At 38.5% G+C, this 23583-nt stretch overlaps 1 protein-coding gene across 1 annotated transcript in view; it reads left to right on the top strand.

Moving 5' to 3' along the window:
- The first annotated feature begins 18867 nt into the window (after positions 1-18867).
- Positions 18868-23583, top strand: part of slc7a10a (solute carrier family 7 member 10a) — a 32214-nt gene continuing 27498 nt past the window's right edge. Inside the window, exon 1 of the mRNA XM_036584126.1 lies at positions 18868-19229. Within this exon, the coding sequence (XP_036440019.1) occupies positions 19079-19229 (151 nt within the window). The 5' untranslated portion in view covers positions 18868-19078. The remainder of the gene's footprint in view (positions 19230-23583) is intronic.

The following is a 23583-nucleotide window of genomic DNA, read 5'->3' as shown; positions in this document are numbered from 1 at the left end:
CTGTAAACTGTTCCTTTAAACTTTAAACCAAACACTGCATGTTATCAGATGTTTTAACTGACCTTTACCTGCTGGTCATTCTAACTAAACAATTTGAGAAGAGTAAATAGTTGAATTACGGATAAATACATGCAAGAGAACTACAATCAGAGTATACAATCAAATTTGCAGTATGTAGATTGACTCACTCACTTCATGTAATCTAGGCACAACGACTGTCATTTATTTACTTTCATTCTTTCTGTATGTTCTGCACTGCACTTCATCTTTTTACCCTGTAATTCATCAGCAGATGATCTTTCTTGTTACTTGTGTTGCATGATGTGTAAAGATGAACATGCGTACTAATTGGATTTTGTAATATGTGCCATAATTGTTATCTGTTGCACTGTGGCAAAGGAGAAACTGTATCTGAGTGGCAGTAAAGCTGAAGTTGAGTGGTTTCCTAATGCATCTCCAGCTTAGATATGGAGTTGACCTACACATGAATAAATGATATACATGAATATAAATGATATGTGACCACACAAATAACAACAGGACAGGAGCAAACAAATGTGAGAACTAGAACTACGTGACTAGAAAGACTGGCCATGTACACTGTAACAAAGAGTAAAATAAAAATTTCTCCAATAAATTTCTCCAATTTTTCCAATAATTGACTGTTTATTTACAGCACTCAGAATTGCAATGCTTTATAATACATCAGTGTATGTCTAACTGCATTTATTACTGTATCTGTACAGTCTTTTCCTGCTTTTCTATGTTTTCAATGTACAGCTCATATGTGCTCTAATGTTGCCTTATATTATGGGCCCTACACAGTTACAAAAGATGGTTCTTCAAGGGTTCTTTAGGAAAGAACCCAGTATGTTCTGGGAACGTTCTCTAAAACATCATCATGTAACATAATCTGTGGCCCTGACAACATCCGCAAAACATCCTCTGAATGTTGCAGTTAAAACATTATGTCTCTGTTAACATTTTACCTCATAGGAACATTATTTGAATTGATAAACATCCTTTGAACATTAGATTAAAACATTTATTTTAAAACATTATTGGAACTTAGCCAAAGTTGTGGGAAAGTTCCCTGCTAGATGGGATAGCACCAAAAAGTGTTCTGCTGCTGTCATGATGTCAAGCTTGTAACAATAGAAGAACCCTTTTTGGTGCTATATAGAACCACTTTCAAAAAGGTTCTAGACAAATCTATACACAACACATTCTCCATCAATCTGAAGGACGATTTCATCATGCAAAGAACCCTTTAGGCATGAAATGGTTCTATATAGACTTCATGGTTCTAAATAGACTCATTGCCTTTACTAAAGAACGCTTGAAGGACCATCTTTGTTAAGTATGTACATTATGCAGTACAACATGTAGAGATACAGACAAACACAAGAACTAAAAATCTGGACTGAAACACAAAACATCACCATCTTCATTTACTTATAACTCTGGGGGAGGAATAACTTGTTAAAACAAAATGGCAAGGAATGCTGGGAAGCTCCACCCCAGCACTCCAATATTCAGACAGGCTCAAGACTATAAAAATGAACAGTGACTTGTCTAATATGTTGTGCAAATAACAGCCAATTACTGTGAAATTCAACATTTTAACTTCTTTGACATGAAGCTGGACCCATACAGTCGTATGAAAAAGTTTTAGCACCCTGGACAAATTACGTCTTGTTGATTGTCTAAGTGACCATTTGAACATTTGTGTAGTTTTATGTACCAATCAGAAATGATTTTTACATTACCATTTTCCAAGCACTCTTTATTTCTTACAACAGGATGCTTCTGTTTCTGTGCTGTTGTGTACAGTCATATGCAAAAATTTGGGCACCCCGGTCATGTCACATTTTGATGAGTTTCTAAGTGAAAATAAGTGAACACATCCTCTAAAGAGAACACTTCTGTACATTTTAATACACAATTGCTGTTTATTTGCAAAATTGAAAACATGTTAGAAAAAAATAAAACATTACCTTTACATTTAGTTTTATTTACCAACATAATAAACTGAATAAAGAAATGAAAATTGTGCACTAAGATTTGCCGAAAATGCCACATAGGACATCATTGCAACATGTAATTTGACCATGGTCCCCACACTTTTGCATATGACTGTACTTAATGGCACAGAAACAAAAACAGTCTGTTTGGAAAAAATCTTTTGTATACAACTGTATCTCGCAGAATGCATCACTTTTTATGTACAATACAGCTGTATTTAAGGAATACAATGGACACCTGCAATGTTTCCACTGTAAATTTACAGCCACTTTACTGAGTAACACTGTAAGTGTAACAAGACTCCACAAAAATGTGTGCAAAAACAGGAAGCATTTATTTAGAACAGAGGCCTTACTGAGAATGGACATCATTACTCAGGGGAAGCAGCATACTGGGAGAAGACGAGGCCATGACAAAAGCATTGAACCCTGTATAAACACATTCCTTACCACAAACTGCTGAAAAGGAAATGTTTTTAATTTTTTTCCATTAATTGACTGGCAATCTGGGAATGCACTCAGGCCGGACTTTTTATGTTGATGTTCGTTCCTGCCTAATGCAGCCATTTGTGCAACCAGGTATCACAAGCATTTTTATTACTCTGATTGGATTGTGCTCGTAACCCTGGTTTCATTTGTTGTTGAAATGATGGGCCGTTTCATGTTTGCTTGACCTGGTTTCTCAATACTGAGTCATTATCAGGAGCGTAAGGCCTCTGTATGACACTATGGTAACTGAGCCAAACAAGCCTCTGCCAGTTTCCGCCTACACACCTCTGCCTGGCCTGGCCATTATTACTGCCAAGTTGACCTGCGTCACATTGCCGGAACGTAAATACAGTCTTTGGCATTCGTAGAGACTGTGATTGTGATTTACAGCAGTGGGGATGCAACAATGTCATGAGAAACTCCATGGAAGCTCTTTAGCACAATGAAGATATATCAGGATATTGTGTTACACTCTGTAGTCTGAAGTGACCCTTTCCAGGATTCTCTTATAAGTTTTTTGAGCACTGATCTAGTTTTTCTTATTTTTATCCTTATGAATGCAACCATATGGAAAGAATGTTGCTGATCCTGATTCATAATTTTGTACAGTGGTAGGTTCACAGTTATATACAAGCTGTCAGTGTATGGGAAAGACATACCGTGTATCTACACTAATTTATTTTATATTATACACCTACCATATAGGTGCTCATTATTGGTGTACAATTATTGACTGTAGCCCATCTGTTGCTGCACAGTTTATTAGCAACGCTAATACGCTTGTTCTAGTGAAACACATTAACATGCCACTACCATGTCAGGGTCTCTGCTGTGCTGAGAATGGTCCACCACCCAAATAACATCTGGTCAATAGTGGTCCTATTGAAGTCTTTTTACTTATAAACTGGCCTTTATCATTTTAGGTGTAACTACAGACTGTTACGCACGATTTGTCAGCCACCGTCTACCCCAGTGTTTCCCAGCACTGGCTCTGGAGGCAAACTGACCTACACATTTTAACATTTCCTCAGTCCCCCCCCCCACATCTGATCCAGCTAATCATCTTTACTGAATTGAAATGGGAATTGAAAGTAGTCTAAACACTAAAATGTGCAGGGCAGTGTGGGTCAAAGCCCAGGGTCGCTCTACCCCATTCATTACTGGTCAGTTTTTGATCACAGGACTTCTATTGACCAGATATTATTTGGATGGTGGACCATTCTCAACACAACAGTGACAGTAATGTGATAATGTGTGTGGTACTAGAATAAGTGTATAAGATACAGCGGTATTGCTCGGGGTTTTACGCACATTAGTGTCACTGCTAGGTTGAGATTGGTCTGCCATCCAAGTGGAAACTTAAAAGTCTACTGGCAGGGAATCTGGCTTTGGTTTCATAACAGCAGATGGCGCCTAAAGTGTGTGTCCAAAGCCTAGACTGCTAGGACCAGACTGCCCAAATTGGCCTACTACATGATAACATTGTTTGCTATTTCAATAAGACAGAGTTAATGACAGCAGCTAGCAAATATCGTTAACAGTGCTTATTGAGCTCGCACAAGCACATCCTAATGGTTTCAGTCAGACCTTAGATATTACATTCTAAGATCTACAAATAAACTCAGTCATAACAACATAGTATCTAAAGTTCATGAGATCTGTATGGTGGTATCTGTTGAGGGAATTCTCAAATCAAGCTTAATGTCTAGCAATGCATTATTACTCTGAGATGACTGGGCAATGGGAAAGGTAGGTTAAACACTCTAAGCATGGGCATTTTTAACATTTTAGTTATTCGAAGAGCAATATTTAAATCTACAGTATTTAAACTTGATGTTATGAATAAAAAACATTCTTTTTAAAATTTGTTTGTGGTATGCAGTATAGCTTGGTTGATTTAGTGATTTATCTTCATGCTTTATGCCTGTACTTCCAGCTGACCTGCAGAACAACAACTTGCACAACACACTGTACAATTTCAAATTTTTTTGTTTGCAATATTTTCACATTTTACCTAGATTTTCCCATTTCAGGTTTTGTTACATGTAATATAAGCTGCTTGTGTCCTGACATTCTCTGTGGTTCTACGCTGCACACTCTGTCAAAAACATCTTTAACAATGTTCCCAAGTGACATGACCATCAGGCCAGGAGACTGCACGTTCAGCCCCCAGCGATGTTCACAGCTATTCGTGGACTGGGGCTCAAGATGACATAAATTACCTTGTTCTATTAGGGTGGATAGGAAGGACCACTCTCTTCCCATTACTCATCGTGATGCTAGCCAACATTAGCTAATATAACAGAATTGGTGGTTAGCGTTCTCCTCCAAGCGTGCTGAGCTATCCGTTGATACATTAGCATTTAAAAAAGATGCACTGGCTGGCTTCATGTATCTCAGAGTAGGTAGGTGAAACTGGCCATGACAAAACTTAAGAAAAGGCCAAAAAAATAAAAAAACATTCTCTATGAAAACTATCATTTTATGTGAAACTCAAACCTGATTGAGTATATTCAAACCATGTAACTACAGTTCAGTGACCTAGCATAGGGTTTACACTTATGTAAGAAACGCAATGGCACTGCCTTGCTGTATTCTTCAGTTTCTTACCACATTACACGGTCAAGCACGCGGCAACAGACCGCTAGCAGGAGCTGATTTTCTGACGTTCTGTCTGTCCGCCTCTCCGTGATTTTTGTTCCAAAAGGCCCGGGGTTCTCTTTTTCCAGCGGGGAGGTCCTCCCCTCATCTGAATAACTCCTACAACAACAGGTTTCCGCTCATTTCTCTTTTTTATCCGGCCAGGCACAAAGCTGACCATGGGTCAGCATTCCTCCAACTCTGAATGGACGTGGGGTGAGAAACTGTCTGGGCTACTGATCCCGGGTCAGCCGGAAGGCGGCAGACCCCACTGCTAGCAGCTAAGGCAGTGTGCAGTTGCTATGCAGCCTTCGCCTTCGGCCCAAGAACTTTCGCCGTTCTCTTAACAAATTATGTTTTGTGCAGGAGCATGGCCCACTATTGAGAGTGGAGAGAGGCTTGGTTGAAGTCTGAAGAAGTCTCTTTTCCTTTTTTCAAAAAGGAGTGAGTGATAGGGTTGTGTGTGCATGCATGTGTGTATACACTATATGTGTGCATGTCTCAGTAAGAGCGTGTAAGTATTTTAACGTAAGTGTATGAATTGCTGTCCATTGTCTTTCCTTTATTGACCCATACATATCTTTTTTAGAAGCCTGCACCAGTGTTGCTAATAAAGTTTTTGTTATATTTTTGTATTTTTGTATTGTGAGGGGGATTTTTACTCAATTTTCTTCCTTAATCGTGAGCAATTATCTCACAAACAAAATCAATAAAAGACAAAAAAATCTCCCCCATCATACAATGCTACCGAGCTATGAGGGTGAGGGCTAGCGTGCTAGAATCATGCTGGGTAATGGGGATGAGGGAGGCCCATCGTAGCCGTTGTAGGGAACTTGTGATCTCCTGACAACAGAGCATTATAGTTCAATTATATTTACACAGTATATGTAGTCTGGTAATGGATTTATTTCTGAGCCAGAAAAGCAGCCATTCCTGCCTTTCAATAAACCCTTTTTGTAGCTAAAAATACGGAGATGTTTACTTTGTTTAACAAAGCAAACAAATGAATAGGTGTGTCTTCTTTTATATAGTGTACTATATGGTTTTGCATAGTGCTTTTTTTATTTAGTGATAGAAAACAACGTAGCATATAGACACCTTAAATTCTGGATATAACAACTACTCTGGTGGCAGACTGAATTTATGAATTTAAGGGGACATTTCCACAGTGCCTAAATGACACTAATACGTTATTAAAGTGTTCTAAATGTAATTGCATCATAATACATTGTCATAAATGCAAATCAGAAGCATAAGGCTGGCTTTACACAGCGAAACTTTCATGCAATTTGTTGCATGTTATGAGTTGCCTGCAACACAATTTCAGTGCAACTTGACAGTTACACAAAACAATTGAAAAAAATTCAAAGTTACATGCAACACTAATTCAGTTACTATACTACTTAGCCAAATTAGCAGGTCATATTTTTGATAGACTGTATTGTTATTGCTAGTCATCTGCAAGTTATAATTTATATACTTGCAGCATTTTTATCATGTTGGTATGATTTCTCCAGCTGTCATAACCTTTTTTCCTATATCTACATACAGTATCGTCTTTCTCTCTCCATCCATGGCTCTTTACTATATATTTAGTCTTACTTGAGTCAGCCAAGGGGATGGGGTCCTTTCTAACTGCTTAATAAACCATCTTCTTTCATATTTTCTTGCCCATTATCAATCAATCTTTTAAAGTATACTGTTCAGTGTGATGTGTTCTTGCTGTTTTGATTGGCTGTTTCATGAAACTTGTTCTGTGAAGTTGAGATGCCTGCAACTGTCGTAGATGAGTTTCAAATGAGTTGCAGAAAGCTTTACATTATGTAACTCAAGTGCAATTTAGTTTCATGTAGGTTTTCACAAGAAAAGTTTCACAGTGTTTCACATTAAGTCAGCCTAATATTTCCATTTCTTGAAGCACAGTTGATTGGTTTGTATATTCAATAATAGACCCTAATTGGCATTTGATTACTGTGTCAAGGTGTGTGTGTGTTTGTGTGTGTGTGTGTGTGTGTGGTTGTGTGTGTGCACATGTATGCATTGTGACATATTTGTTTACAGGCCGACTCCTCCTCTCGTTCCCGCCATCCCTCTCTCACACACAGCCGTCTCTGTTCTTCTCTTCCTGTCTTTGAACAAAGCTTGCGCTCCCTTTTGCAGTGGGGTCTGGGCCAAAAGTGAGGCCCTCCGCTGTAATTGTTCATTCGGCAACATTAGTGTGAGAGAAAGGAGGAAAGAACTGCCACGAATTGGTGACTCTCTGACTGCCCCCACGGGCCACTGTCAGAGACAGACAGAGTGAAATGGGAGGACAGGCTTGCTCCTTTAGAACCCCCCCAACACACACACACACACACACTCAGACTAGTCATCTGGTCACAGATAGGGACAGCTCAAATTTGCACAATTTTTCCTTTACCTCTGATGTAGTCAGCCTAGACAGATTTTGTGGTGTTGTAGTGCACAAGAGGCGAGTCTGAGCCAAGACTGAAGACTGAAACCTGGACATATTGAGTCAGAGTCAAGACCAAAAGATTTCTTGAGAATATAAAAAAAAGAAAGGGAAAAAACTGAAATTCATTTGTAGTTTATTGTACATTCGTTATACATGATATATATCATTAAATAAATATATATATATATATATATATATATATATATATATATATATATATATACATACATATATATATATATAGTAAACATATAACATTATAACTTCAAGCAATATGTTAAATAACAGCTCATTAAATAACAAAATACAACATTAAATAATATATAGTCTATTAAGTATTAATATATTAACATATTAATCCAACTTTGCATTGTATCTTTTGGAAGCATGTGATGGTGAGGTTATTCTCGGTCCTAAAACTTATTAAAAATCACCTTCTAAAGTCAACTGTATAAACTAAACAACATACATCTCTTCTCAATATTAAATGAAAACGCAGTGATAATAACATCCCGATCTGTTCTCAGGGGAGGTTTGAATTTTGGAACCAGTAAACATTCGCAAACAAATAATGCCCAGTTAAGCCATTATGGAAAGACCAATTAGATCCTCAAACGGCAATGAACTATTTATCTGAGGGCATGTAGAGAAAGGACTGTTTTATTCTGTTTGAAGGTTTTGTTGATATTCAAAAATGATAGTTTAGTCTGCAATTACCTCAGACAGAGGATCGCACTAGTCTCAAGAACAGTTTCTGAGTCAAGGTCGAGACAAGGCCGAGTCAAAATGATGTAGAGTCTGAGATAAGACCAAGACTATTAATTTACAGTCTCAAGACCAGACTCCAGACCGAGACCGGACTCAAGTACTACAACACAAGGTTTAGTTTTGCAAACATTGATAACAACCAAGAGAAGCTTAAACAGCACCAACTAACTTCATGCTTAAGTCTCACACTTGCCTCCAACCACATTGAGTTGCTAAGTAAGTCAAATAGGCTTGCTTATGTGGTTTATGATGAACTGTTATCTAATACAATGACCAAAAGGTACATTGCATAGATAAAACAGTAGAACCAGCCATTTTATAGATAACAATACTGAAACCACATAAGGAAGCTATTTGAGAATTCTTAACAACACTTAGCAGTTTGAGGCAAATGTGTGATTTAGGATTTTGTTATTTACTGATAAAAGTAGTCCTCCCCTTAAAAAATAAATGTGTATTGACTGAATGAACATTATACATTTTCTGAACTATCACTTTAAGGTGAAAAGATTCCAAAAGCAACCTTGGGTCACAGAGGAATCTTCAAATAGCACATGCACAGCTGGATCAGAAAAGTGTCCACTAATAGTCCACATCTGAAAAAAACAAGCCTTAGCTTCTGGAAACAAATCACTTCACACACAAATGAGTCACTCCACTCGTGCAATTGTCAGGCAATGACGAGCCGCTGAAAATAGAAAAGAGGACCAAAGCCGGCCAGTCCTGAGGCTCAGTGAACTGACATTTACCAATTTAACAACATCATAGAATTGCAGGACAGCCTCACATTGAAAGAACTGAAATGAACTTTAAACGTGAATGTTATAACGGTGGTCAAAAGAAGTTTTGATTGAAGCCATGATTCTGATCTTTTATTAAACCTAGCAGGCACATAACAACACAGCAAACTGTGGGGGAGATCACAAATCAGCTTCACCCTGATGTGCAAAACCCCCAACTAAACCCACTCATGTCACACAGAACATCCCAACCAACACATTACACATTTTTAACTACCAAGCACCAACATAAACAACACAAACAGTACCTTTTTTAACTGGGGTGCACGCTACCTATGAGCCTCTTCGTGTAGCTATCTGCCATATCAGCTCCTGGTTGGCAACGCGCCCCGCGGCTGTCGCCACAATGTTTCACTAATATTAATTGCAAACCTTGATGCAGGTTGATCTTGTATTGCATATTGGCAGCCTCTATTACTACAGCCACACATAAAAAACTGAGAACCTTGACGATATGCGCACACAGTGAATTCAGACCGAGCAGTGAGGCTTGCAGGCCAAACTTGCTGCATAAAAAGGATGCAGTGTGATTGCTAGGAATCAGTTTACTCCAGATCCCATAAGACTTAAAATTCTGGACATTCATACTTGTATGCACCCCCTAGTGTCCTTATTCACTCCCTTGTACCCTATGTACTCCCATATAGCCGGTCCTTGTTCCTAATGCGCTCTCCTGTACCTTTACGTACTTTCTTGTATCATAATGTACTCCTTCTACCCTTGCACATTTATTTATTTTTTTCTTTCTTTTTCACAAGACTTTAAATGCCTATGCACTTTCTATACACTCCTGTGTATCCTCACGCACTCCTTTATAGCCTTATGCACTTTATTTTTTGGGGATTTTTGTCTGGTTCTTGCTGCGATGTCATTGGACAGAACTCACTTCGAGGAGAACGCTAACTCCCCCTTGTGTTACGTCATCTAGCAAACACCTGCAATGGCTAACATCACTCTGGGCGATGGGGGAGAGGGAGGGCTATCCAATGCACTCTGGGAGAACCAAGTCTATTCTGTATTCCTGACTACGGTTGACTGTGGCATCGCTGGGGAATCCAGCACAGACGTCTGCTAGCCGTTACAAAATTGGTAGTTATAGTTCTCCTCCAAGCAAGCTGAGGTGTCCAATGACATTGCATTAGCAGAAGATCCAAAAGATGCAGTTCCTGGCTTCACATGACTTGAAGAAACATACATTAGCCTTCACCCAATGAAAAGTCCAGTGCTCTCTTATTAGAGGTGGGAATCTCTAGGCACCTCACGGTTCGATTCGATTGTGATTCAGAGGGCTGTGATGCGATTATAAAACGATTACGATCTTTTTTTCTATACAGGATTTCTTTTTTCTCACTGTGTGACAACATGGAACTTTTAAAGCAAAGCACACAGACGCAGGCTGCCACTCATCTGCGATAAAATGCACAGTTATGGTAAAAATAAGATCCTGTGGCAGTGGATGTCCACGCAGCAGATTACAGCTATTCTACCCGTTTTCTTCAGTGATTTCATAACTTCGGTTTTGGTCTCTGCTGATCGTTCAAACACAGTGTCAACAATAAATGATCTTAAATGCTTGAATTAATGTAGCCCATAACTGCTAGTTCACCTAGCTAGTAACGTTAGCTAACGAAAAGGCAAACAGAAAGAATTAAGATGAACATCGATAATTTGGAGACGAATAGACTTATTTGCATTTATAAGCACTCCAGCTGGGTTCCCGATACATTTAATCTGCAGCGAGAAACTGTCAAACACTAAAAACACACGTGAAACTGTTTCTCGTTTTCCAGCTCTCGTTCAAATTTTCCCGTTGCACCTTAAATGGTGCAGCAGTTACATTCTGGCGGAATGTGGTGGAACGGGAAAATTCAAACGAGAAGCTGGCAAATGAGAAGCGACTTCAGCCTCGTAAAAAGTAGAACATAAAGAGACATTTTACAAGAAACTGTTCTACTTTTGTGGAAAAGTTTCCAGCTGGTGATGCAAGAAAAGCAGCTATAGCTGAGCTGAAACTTAAAGAATCGATTTTCACCCCTATCTCTTATGCACTTCCGTTTGTTTTTCTCATGTTTTGCCTTGTATCTTTTTATGCACTTCCTAGTTCCTTTATCCACTCCTTTGTACCCTAACGCACACCACTTTACACTTCCTTGTATCCTTATGCATTTTCCCTTGAACATTTCCAGGATCTCACCTGACTTAATAGAGTGTTCAAGTTAAGTGGTCTACATTTCAGGCTGGGGAAGAAACCAGTCATTCTGGTTGAGTATGAAAACTGAGGACATCACACACGTGGGAATTACTTGAGTGTCTAACTGCATGTGTGACTGTGTCTGTGTAAAAAGTATGTGCTAGGGGATAACACTAATAAGCTCTTTTGTTTTGTCATGTAATAACAGCTGGAACATTTTCAACAATTGTTAGACCATGCGCAAAAATGATCTACACACTCTTATGCACAAACACACACACACACACACACACACACACACACACACACACACAAAGAAAAGGTGTTTTGCAGGAAGAGTAACAAACATCAGTAATTTATTAATTAACCAGCAAAGCAGATTTATGGGTCATTAACCTACAAAGCAGTTATGAGCATGAATGAGTGCTGTAGATTCAAACCTTTGCTCTGCATAACCTGCAACAGTTCAGGAAGCACCTGCCTTCAGCTGCCAGGCGCTAGCGGGGGATGGGTGAGAAATAAAAAGGCGTCTTTCAGGTTTTATACTGTCTTTAAAAGCAATTAAATGTGCTCAGCTTGGGTGTAGTTTTGGCTGCAGGTTTAGTCATTTCTGTAACACATTCATACTAAACTGAATCACCTTGCTTGTGCATTTGTGATCAGCAGTGTTACACTGATGCTCTCTATTGTTTCATGTCAGTCATTATCACAAATGAAGGTGTTTGTTTCAGCCTGTGCTGGAGGTCTTTGAAGCACTTCACTTCTTTTAGCTTCCAGAGAATCTGTGAATGAGGGTTGTGTTGTGTTTTTCTTTTTCTATCAGGTGTCAACCAGAAGAGGATGGGTTTCCTTTTTGAGTCTTTGTTCCTCTAAAGATTTCTTCTTCATGCACTTAGTCTTTTATTACCACTGTCACCATTGGTTTGCTTTTTTAGGGCTTGGACTGGATTTCTGTGAAGCTGCTATGTGACAATGGCTGTATAAATAAATTTGAAATTGAAATTGTACAGTGTCCCCGAACAAGCAGATCAACATCAAGCCAATTGAGGCTGTGCGTTACAGTGATTTTACCATAAGTAAGGATTTAGGCTCGTTTCTGCCAGTTAAGCCTGCCATCTATCTGTTTTTCAACCAATCACATTGTAACTGGTGATGAGACAATCAGACCTCATAAAGCTTTAGCAAATGCCTGTTACAGTATTGCCATAGGACACCACTTCAATCATCAGTCAGATTCAAATGTACGCCTTTCATGCCAACAGAAAATACAAATGAGAGTTTAGAAATGTGTGTGTGTGTGTGTGTGTGTGTGTGTGTGTGTGTGTGTGTGTGTGTGTGGTGTCTTGTAATGAACTGTGGGACACTATCATTGTGACACTCCAGTCCAGCTGCAGTACCTAATGATAGAACAGCATGTATGAGGGCATGACACAGGCTGTGTGTGTGCGAGAGAGAGAGAGAGAGAGAGAGAGAGGGAGACATGGGGACAGTCTGTGTGTGTAGGCACATTTTTGTAAATATGTGTAATGTGTATACAGTACTTTACAAAAAGCAGAAACCACCGTTTTGTTTCTTTAAATTCCAGCCAAAAAGCCATACAAAAATTTTGTATAAGTTCAGTTTGTAGGAGATATATATGTAATGTTCAGTTAAAAATGTATCCCCTAAAAAATGAATAATTTATACTTATTTTAGATGCACATGAGAAAGAAATGTGTAAGGCACCTGAGGTGTGTTTGTGCAGCTGCTTGTGTGAATGCTAGTGTCTCTTTGAAGGGGAACAAAATGTCAGTGGCTCCTTTGGGAACAGCAGTCACTGACATTACGTTCTCTGTGGTGAGTCAGTACAAATAAGACACTCACAGATAAAACCCAGTTTTGAGGTTTTCGATGAAAACGGGAGACCCAAACTCGAAGTTATTAAACAGGCGAAGGTCAAAACCAAGAGAGAGTGAACAATAGCAAAAAGGGACATCCAGCAAAAGGTCAAAAAAGACAAGCAGAGACAAAAAACAGAACTGACAAAACAGAACAAAAAAGGCTTGGCAAAAACAAAAAAACAAAAAACAAAAAAAAAGTCGAAAGAACAAAGTCAAAAACACAAAAGGACAGGCAGTTAAACGACGCTTAGTATGCTCAGTGAAACTGGGGCAAACTTCACAAAGAAGTGAGGGCAAACAAATAATATATACAGGGCTAGACACAGGTAGGAGAATCAGTAATCAGGTGAAGCAGATATAGGACAGGCTGATGCCTGAGAGTTCTGAGTCATGTGATCCTCCTCTGAATTCTGGGAGTTGGAGTTCTGGAGCACAAGAGTCTAAGAAGCAGCCGGAAGGAGACGTAACATTTCCCTTCAAAGAGACACTAACATTCACACAAGCAACTACCCAAACACACCCCAGGTGCCTTACAAATTTCTTTCTCATGTGCATCGAAAATGACTAGATATTTCTGAGGAAATTAGATGTAAGATAATCCACTTGCATAAGGAAGGAGAAAGTCAAAGGAAAATAATAAGTGAAAAAAAAACAAGATTTTCCAAAACTGGAGTTTGTTAAATTATAAAAGATATGGAGACAATGATCATTTGTTTTTAAGTGAAGGCATCATGAATATTGACAAATACAAACAATATTTATACATCACACAACACCCTATGAGAAGTATCTGATTGGGAAGAAATTCGTTCTAGAGATCACGACCCCAAGTACACTACTGAGAAGATCACAACATATTTATCAAACAAAGAAGCTGCTGGAGTCCTAAGAACAACAGACTGACCACCCTAGAGTCCAGACCTCAGCATCATTGAATGTGTTTGAGATTACTTGGATCATGAGAAGCAGAAAATGCAACCCACTTCTGAGCTCTTTGGAAAACTGAAAGCAAGTCTCCCAAAAAGAATGAAAAAATTAATAAAGGCAAAGTGTGCATACACTAAATATTCTGATCCTGAAAAATGAATAACTTATTTTACTTTACACTTTAATCGCTGTTCCGACTGGAAATCATATAAATGAACAGTGGTCTCTGATGTTTGCACAGTAATGTATGCATGAGACACACCCAAATGCATGTACACATGCATGCATGCAAACAAACATGCACCCCCACCTATGCATACATGTACACAAACACACACACTGTACAAACACACACAAAGTGTTAAATACCAACAATGACAAAGAGATAACTACCCTATTATTATTTATTTTGGGTATTTAATCTACATTCATGTCAAATCCATTTATTGAACTGACTGGGAGAAAAAAACAGTTAATTCAAGTTTGGATCTGTGCATTTTCATTAAACACTCCTAGTTCGACCTTAAGATCTGAGCATGCATATGGTCCTATACGGTCCTTATGCTTACAGTAAACTAAAACCCACACATAACCGAACTTTCACTGATCCAAAAAAACAATGTACATGTACATGTCAGCACTGACTATGTAACATAAGTAATATGAGTACCTGCATAGTGTACATACTCTAATCAGTTTTTGTATCTTAAAATAGTGGGCTATATGGTCCTCTTCCATTTCTATTTATCCGTATCTGACATCTTTGTGGTATTAATACATCATTAGATTGGAGAGAAGTTAAGAAATATCTAAGTATTCTGACCAGTCCATCTTTATGGTACCCACTTGCCTTGATTCTGCACCTTCCCCCTGCAGATTAAAAACACTGGCCTTCTAGCATGGATGCCGAATATAATATATAATTATACAATGTACAATTTTGACATGTCAAATAACCATAATACGTTTTTACAACTAATGCATTTTGAGTTATAAGCTTACAAACATTGAAGAGCATCTGGTGTCTCCCAGCAGTCTGAAGGACAAGATCTCAGCCCTCTGAATCCTGTCGAGGATGGGCATTTCAGCTTGTAACGTGCTGAGGATGTCATGGGAGCGAATCTCGCACTATGTTTTAATAATGATGACCGCCTTCACATATGCGAGTAGATTTTTCTCAAGTGCACTTTACATTTTATACCCCTGTCCATATTCAGAAAATGTTCTCAAACAGTTCAAACCTGTGCTTCGAACGTAAGATTGGTGTAGGCTCTGTAATGCATGTGTTTTAAAATTGTAAAGTCAAGTCAAGCCAAGATTTATTCATATAGCACTTCTTACAGTGGCCGTTGTCACAAAGCAGCTTTACAGAAGATCCAGATCCAACTGCCAAATGAGCAAGCCAATGGCAACAGTGGCAAGAAAATCCCCCTCAGAGCAAAAGGAAGAAACCTTGAGAGAACCCAAGACTCAAAAGGGGAACCCATCCTCCTCTGGTCAACACTGAGTAGCAAAACAATAACATAACAAGAGCCATATGGATAAAGGATAAAGTTCTACAATTAGTACACCGTAGTGAATATAGAAAAAAAACAGAAGAAACCAGTCACTGGATAGAAGTATTTAGATTAACGAGTGATAACCGATGACTACTGTTAGAGGCCTACCAGTCAGAGAAACAAATGATCTATGAAAATGTCTATAAACATATATGAATAGATCTATGCAAACCAGAGAATGACTACTATTAGAAGCCTATCATAATGATATATACTGTGAGGCAGCTGAAACAATGCATATGATTAAGTAGTTCTAGTTTGAGTCTTTTGTAATAAGATTTGTAATAAGATTCTTGGAAACTGGTTCGCCCAGCTATACAAAAGATATTTGATAAAGAATTCAAAGTCACCCAGTGTTTATCTGATGCATTTTTGCAATGAAACCTTTGATGCAGAAACTGTTTACATATTAAACATTCTTACCTACCTGGCCAAAAAACATTATAACAAATTATTGTTATGGTCTAAGTCTGAAGTGCCCTCGGTCAAGGCCAAGATATCATTCACACAAGTTGCACAGTCCCTTGGAAAAAGTAACAAATGACTTACAAAGATCTGCCAAATTTTAGAAAATCTGGACAGCTCTTTGGCTATATTTGGATAATGTGATGTGATCTACAAAGCAAATATTATAGATTGATACTCTTTTCTTTTTCCATTTTCTTTCTCCTTCCAAATACTTTGTTCTGTTTATGCATGTGGACTAACCTGGTGAACGATGCTTTTATTGTAATATTGTGAAACCCCAATTAAAAATCAAATTATGACAAAACATTGGGCTATAAAGATGTAGCTTTGATTTTAATGAGCCTGACTCATTTTAACTTTTAACCAAGAAGCATAAGTTAAAAAGGAATTGCACTGGCTTTTAATTTAATTTAAAATTTAAAATTTAATCATTTAGATGTAAACAAAATCATTTAGAGTGTTTTGATGTGAAACCACTGCATTGTAGAAAAGCTTACCAACTCTGATTTCTTTACAGTGGTTTTGATTGAACCAGGGGTTGTGATAACAGTAAACCTATGTGTATCTTATGGGCTTTTGTATGTAATGTTGATTATGATAAAATAGTGGTGAATCTGAAGAAAAAATACAGGCTTTCTGTTATAAACTGTTATCAAATATGTATCTTAAAAATATGTTTTAGGTAAAGGCATGCTACTCAACTTTTGTAAAACAATGTCTCGGGTATCAGGCAATGTATTTGTATGCTATAGCTTTACCTGAGGCAGCTTTAGAAGCAGTAAATGCTTCAGATGTCTGGTTCCTATGACAAATGAACAGTTATGAGTCAATACATTTCTTTACAACAGAACATTTCACATTAAACAATCTAAATGACTTTGAATTTTAACCATTTAAGTATGCAGATGTTGTGGAAAACGGGTGGAGTTTCCTTTTAAGGTTGTGTTAATATATTTAATCTAATGACAAATGACACTGTCTACATAGGTAAACCATATACGTAAGAACAATTTTATGTAATAGCTTTATGTGAGGTGGACTGTAGAGGCATTCTGTAGAGGCACACTTTAGATGTCTGGTTCCCATCACCTATGTTGTGAACAACTTGGTAAGTATCTCTTGAGTGGTATATTTCACATCAAACCACTTTCACTTACTTTGTTTACACCTTACTAATTGAATTGTGTTGAAATTTTGAAAAATCAGTGGAATTCTCCTTCAGTGACCTTATGAGGAGGAGTGTTGTTTTTCATTAAATGATTAACTAAAGACATATCAGCACATTGTTCTGGTTAAAAACTCCAAAGGTTTATACATTTATAGAACTATTCGTATATAAAGACCTTTAGACCACAGTACACTATTGACCTTACAGCTTTGGCAGCTGGACCTCACATTTAACTGTGTTATTGCATTTACAAAAATGCACCAACTTTACCTTTCCCTCACTAGTTAGCTGGCAAGCCACCTTTAACTACACAAATACACTGACTTCATCTTATCTTACCAGCTAGCAGGCTTGCTACAAGGGAGACACTTTTAAATGATGTGGTGTTGGTCTGCTGACAGCAAAGCTGGCGACCCACTGGATTTTTGCTCAGGGTTTTACGGGAGGCCCACTGATGGTTAAGCAGAGTATTAGACAAAATGCTACTTTTTATCGCTCATTTTTCACTAACAGTCCAATTTACTTGTTTTCCTTTAATTCTTTCTTTCATTATACTTTGTAAATTAGTAAATTATCTAGCACAGTGTGAGCAACAACATTTTAAACAAAGTCATTTCATATTAGGCCCAGTCATTTTTCCTCAGTTGTTTGTAATATTTGTCTTAGTTTATTTTTCAAAATAAAAGGCTGTGTGAATTTCAAATCAGTTTAAGGAGATTCAAAAACCAGTTAGATGTTGTACGCAGGATAATAATCTGCGTAGTCTGAGGGTGGGCCAGCAGTGGCATACGCTGAGTGGGGCGCCGATCTTACCAAGCCAGCAGACTGATATATGCTTTCTTTCTACATATATGTATCTATCTATCTATCTATCTATATATATATATATATATATATATATATATATATATATACATATGCCATCACCTGGTAACTGGTTACTGATAGACTCATGTTGTCCCCCTAAAAAGAAAAAACACAGCAAAAATAATAACTGTACACTATTTTACAGTATTTTGTGGGCCATTTATGATTTTATTAGCTCAGGTTAGCTAGCTAAAGCTAAGTATCTATAGCTTGCAAGCTAACTTATCTAACTGAGAACAGTTTTACACATATACTGATTAGACTGTAATCTATGTTGACCTAATTTTGAGGGTTCGTTTTTCATGAAGTGTCCACAGGGCGTTTTTTCAAATACTGTAAAAATGAAACCCAAACAAATGAATGGCGTTACGAGGGCGTAACGGTGAAATGGAGCAATGGGCTGCCACTTCACTGCGTCTAAACAGGCTCTGTGTTAAAACCTCAAACTAAGCCTCGAGGCATTCTCGCAGCAGGTGGGATACAGGTGGGCAGCTGGGTCCGTTTCCCACCGTTATTTTTTTCCCACCTCTATTCCGAAAAGCTCCGCCTTCCTGCGCTCTGATTGGCTGGTACTTTGGCGGACTGCTGTGTGACTCTGAACTAGTAGCGGATTCTGACGCAGGCAGGCGGGGTGTTGCGGAATACGGGTGGGATTCACTCTAAACTAATACCGCCGTTGCTTTGCATGTTGGTCGTTGTCGTCAAGGACCACGAGTCAGCGCATGCGCGCGCCGCGCGCCGTGCATCAACTTCAGCTTATGAGAACGAGCGCGGCTTACAGGAGGCTGTTTATGTTTTTGTTTGTTTTTGTTAGTTTAAAATAGAGAAAAACAGTGACCGAGATGGACGGGACCGAGGCGACCCGGAGAAACTGTGTGAAAAGTCCGGAGTCCGGGACTCTGTTAGACTCTGAGAAAAACCAGAGCGGGTCGAAGGACAGAGTGACACTCAAAAAGGAGATCGGGCTGATGAGCGCGTGCGCTATCATCATAGGTGAGCTGCTCTCTTTCACTCCAGACCAGTGAGCTCTGTCTCGGGTTTTTTCTGTTTCAGCTGAGTCGACCCAGTGACAGAGAAGTAGGCTGACATGCTGCCTGTGCACGACAGGTAGAGGAAGCGGTGAGAACAAATAGGACGAGGTAACTTTATGAGCGCTTGCATCATTCAGAAGGAACAACTGTAGAGTGTAGAGCTGGGCTTACAGCGAGGCTACAGCGCTGAACAAGGAACACTGAAACATCTGTAGCGTTGAAATAAAACTTACAGTGAGAGAAATCTACAGTGTTGAGAAAGAACTTACAGTGAGGTAAGAGTACAGTGTTGAGATAAAACTTACAGTGAGGTAAGAGTACAGTGTTGAGGTAAAACTTACAGTGAGGTAAGAGTACAGTGTTGAGGTAAAACTCGCAGTGAGGTGAATCCACAGTGTTGAGGTGAAACTTACAGTGAGGTAAGAGTACAGTGTTGAGGTAAAACGTACAGTGAGGTAAGAGTACAGTGTTGAGGTAAAACTTGAAGTGAGGTAAGAGTACAGTGTTGAGGTAAAACTTACAGTGAGGTAAGCCTACAGTGTTGAGATAAAACTTATGAGGTAAATCTAGTGTTGAGGTAAAATTTACCTACAGTGTTGAATTGACATCTAAACCTACAGAGCTTAACTAAAACCTGAATTAAAAACTGACTTTCAGCTGTGTATCTCCCCACAGCAGCCCTCTACACTAGTAGCCCTCTACACTAGTAGCCCTCTACACTACGATAGTGAGACTTTAGGTGTGTAGAGAGGTATAGAGAGAATGAGGACTGTAGTCGTGTAGACAGAGTGACTCTGAGTAAAAGCTGCTTTAAGCGGCTCGTGCTCCTCCTCAGCGCTCTCTCTCTCTCTCTCTCTCTCTCTCTCTCTCTCTCTCTCTCTCTCTCTCTCTCTCTCTCTCTCTCTCTCGTGCGTTGCATCATTTCTTGGAGAAGCTGCTGCGCGTGCAGCGCCAACGTGGCTACAGCGCGCGGTCACATCACACACATTTCCCACTCCCTCTAAGGCTCCTAACTTCACATTAGTGAAGAATACGCGGTATTAAATAAACTTCAGATCTGCTTTAGACTGCTACACGCGTGTTGTGTCTAAAATGAGCCCCGTTTCTGCTTTGTTCCGGATTCGATGGAGAGGACGCATAGGAACACGTGGCGTCATATTACTATGCGGAAAAAGATACAGTGTATAATATTGCACCACGTGGTACTTCATGTGTTTTGCCAATTGCTTGAAAAAGTAACTTTACTTGGAGTTCAGTTAACATTTTAAGGCTGTAAGATTTTATTGGTGTGGTGTTTTATTTATTTCTATAAAATTTTGGACCTTTTTTTTCTTATTACTATTTTTAGATGCAGTTTTAAAGGATTCTTTAAGGATTGGACCACAACAGCTTGGTGTCCTGAAATGTCTACTGTAAAACTGATAATTCCAGTCTTAAAAATCTGATCTAAGCCAATGTAAAATATTCAATGCATAAACCCCTGTGACCGTCACAACAGTTGGATTCTGTATTGATGCACCATTATGTTTCTTACATGGATCACTGAGCAGATTGATGGGAACAGGCATCAGCATGTCTATAAACGAAATGCCCAAAATAATGCTAAACATACTCTACGTAAGAACCTTACATGTTTTCTCATCAGCTACAACTAGGCTGATCAACTTGGCAGATAACTGAAAGAATAGTTGGGTTGACTTGTAATATTCAGTGTTAGGCTTTGAATTGAAATGTTATTTACTGAAGGATTCACATGAGAGTCTTACAAGCTTCAAATATGACTGTGTTTTGGTTGATCTGCCTCAAGTAGTAAACTTTAGTAAACCCTGTATGGGAAAATGGATGTATGGCACTATTAGCTGATGGTTTACCAACACTCCTCATCAGTGGTAAAATCACTGTAAAGCACGGCCCTCGTGACTTTGATAAGCCACCCTTGCACAAGGTGTTAGACCGGTTGACCCAATAATAAGAGCACACTATTATTCACCTTAAAGTAAAGCACACAGGCATGCATTATGTCTTTGTCTTCTACAAGACCTTTGTGATATAATGAATAAAGATGGGTAAAACTTTAAATTTGGTGTATTGCAGAGACCTAAAGGATGAAACACATTACCACATTTATCTGTGTGCTTTTGGCCACATTTCCAGAGAACTGAACAAGAGCGATTCTTCTAAGATAATCTAAATCACATCTTAGAAAAAGCAAAGCCAAGGCCTTCATCCTTCTTCAGTGTGTACAGAGCACATGGAGTTCCAAATATACCAGTTGACAGATATGGCACATATCAAGTGTATTATCTTCATGAGTGAATGGTGAAAGTAGACTGTGAGATAACCTTCATCAGAGTCACTGAGTCACATTTTCTGGGCACATGAAGGCGAATGTATCTCAAACACATAAAGAAAATGTTAGCTTTAGGTTATTTCTGAGCTGCTCAAGCCACTGAAGGTCATCTGAGAGTAGGATGTGGGTGTGTCCTGAAGTTTCCACCAGTAGAACTGAAAAGTTGTTTTTGTAACATACACTACTGTAGTGTTTAGAGTATCCAGATCCACAACAGCCCAGTTTGAAGAAGTGCAACAACAGAGCCATTTAAAAGCCAGCAGCAGGAGCCAGCCAACCATACAATAGGTACATTTACCGTCTCCTCTGTTGGTAAACTGAGCTCTAGTGTCCGGCTGACCGTGTATCACTGCTGGGGGTTTAAATTCAGGGTAAGATTCATGCAAGAGTTTGCCATGCCCAGCTTAAATGCCAGCACTTGATGGACTATCCATGGTGGTAGAGGTCAACGTTGTAAGGTTCGTTCAAGAAAGAACGCTTCTGACTTTCTGGCTGAGCGCCACAGACAAGGGAGGCATCCATTCTATAGGAGTGTTACTTGTTCAGTCTAAACAGTAACTGCTTCCATCCCTCTCTGTGTCTTTATTTCTGAAAGAAACTCCCACTGTCTGAAAGAGATGGAGGATGAATGGATGCAAGAGAGGGGTCTATTTCCTCCGAATGGTTCTAAGTGGACAAGCGGCAAATTCATCTAATTAGTGAAAGCTGTGAAATGTATGGCTCAGTTCAACTGGAAACTTGTAGCTATTTGGTCTTGCGCCCCTCCATTGCATACAATAAACACTTAGGGATACAGTACAAAATATACATTGCAGAGAGTGCATTGGTTTAGTATACAATTACAATAAAAAGTTAAATAAAGTTAGTAAACTAGATATATTTGTGTGTATATTTAAATTTAAGTCAATACCATATTTACTGGCCATACCATACAGAGCCTTTGATGTATTAAACAGCTGTTGAATAAGGGTGTTGGCAATGATGATGTGTTATTGTTATCATAAATTACATCATGATACACTTTGGTAGAATTCTGAACAACTGTATCATAAAAAGATAAAATCTGACAAAAAAAAGACAGATTTAGACCAATTATAAGAAGCTTGTAATCAATCAGTGTATAGTAACCACCTAAATTGTGGTTTACAAGTAGTTGATTATACCATTAACTCATTATGCCATTATCTTATTTTATTCATTTATTTTATTAATTATCTTCCAATTTGCACCCGTTCTTTAGAAAAATCACAATATTGGTGGTGCACTGAAATGAAAAGTCTTAGCCAAAATCATAAGCAAAATTTGGGACACACATGTTCATTGTTGATTTACTGCTGCTCCAACTATTTGAATTAGTGTATGCTTACTGTCACAGGGGAGTAAGGGAAAGTGTTATGTGTTAGAATGTTGTTTTTGACATTTTATTGACAAGTTTCTGGCCGTTTTTGTCTTTTGACAAAAAAACAAAAAGTGTCATGTTTGACCTTTTCACCAAAAAAGTTCAGTGTCTGAAATTTTGATGCATCCCTACAAAATATTGTAAAACATATTATGTATTGTAAAAATGTCTTAAAATATCATGATGTTTTTGCTGTATTGCCCATTGACCACACATAGTTGATTGTAAGTTAGATCCAGTTTGGTGGAACTTACAGCCACTGGCAAGAAACATTTACACACAGTGCTTGGGCCCCTGGATGTACATGCAAATCTGATTCTGATTCAGTGAATGGACATTTCAGTCAAATGTGATATTTGAATTTGTAATTTGCCATTGTTTTAAATATATGGTGTTTCCCTGTACGTAACTAAATCTGTCCATCATTTTCACATGAATGAAACATTATATTAGCGTAACTATTGTGAAAAGGAAACTAAAGGACAAAACTGTTGATGTAGCTTATTTTATTCATTATATGTTTAAATCAAGTAAATTAATGCATCACTTTTTTTCAGTGCACAAAAT

Source organism: Colossoma macropomum, unplaced genomic scaffold, assembly GCF_904425465.1.
Source record: "Colossoma macropomum unplaced genomic scaffold, Colossoma_macropomum, whole genome shotgun sequence".
Taxonomy (NCBI): Eukaryota; Metazoa; Chordata; class Actinopteri; order Characiformes; family Serrasalmidae; genus Colossoma; species Colossoma macropomum.
The sequence above is the reverse complement of the archived record's forward strand: the minus strand, read 5'-3'. Positions and strand labels throughout refer to the sequence as shown.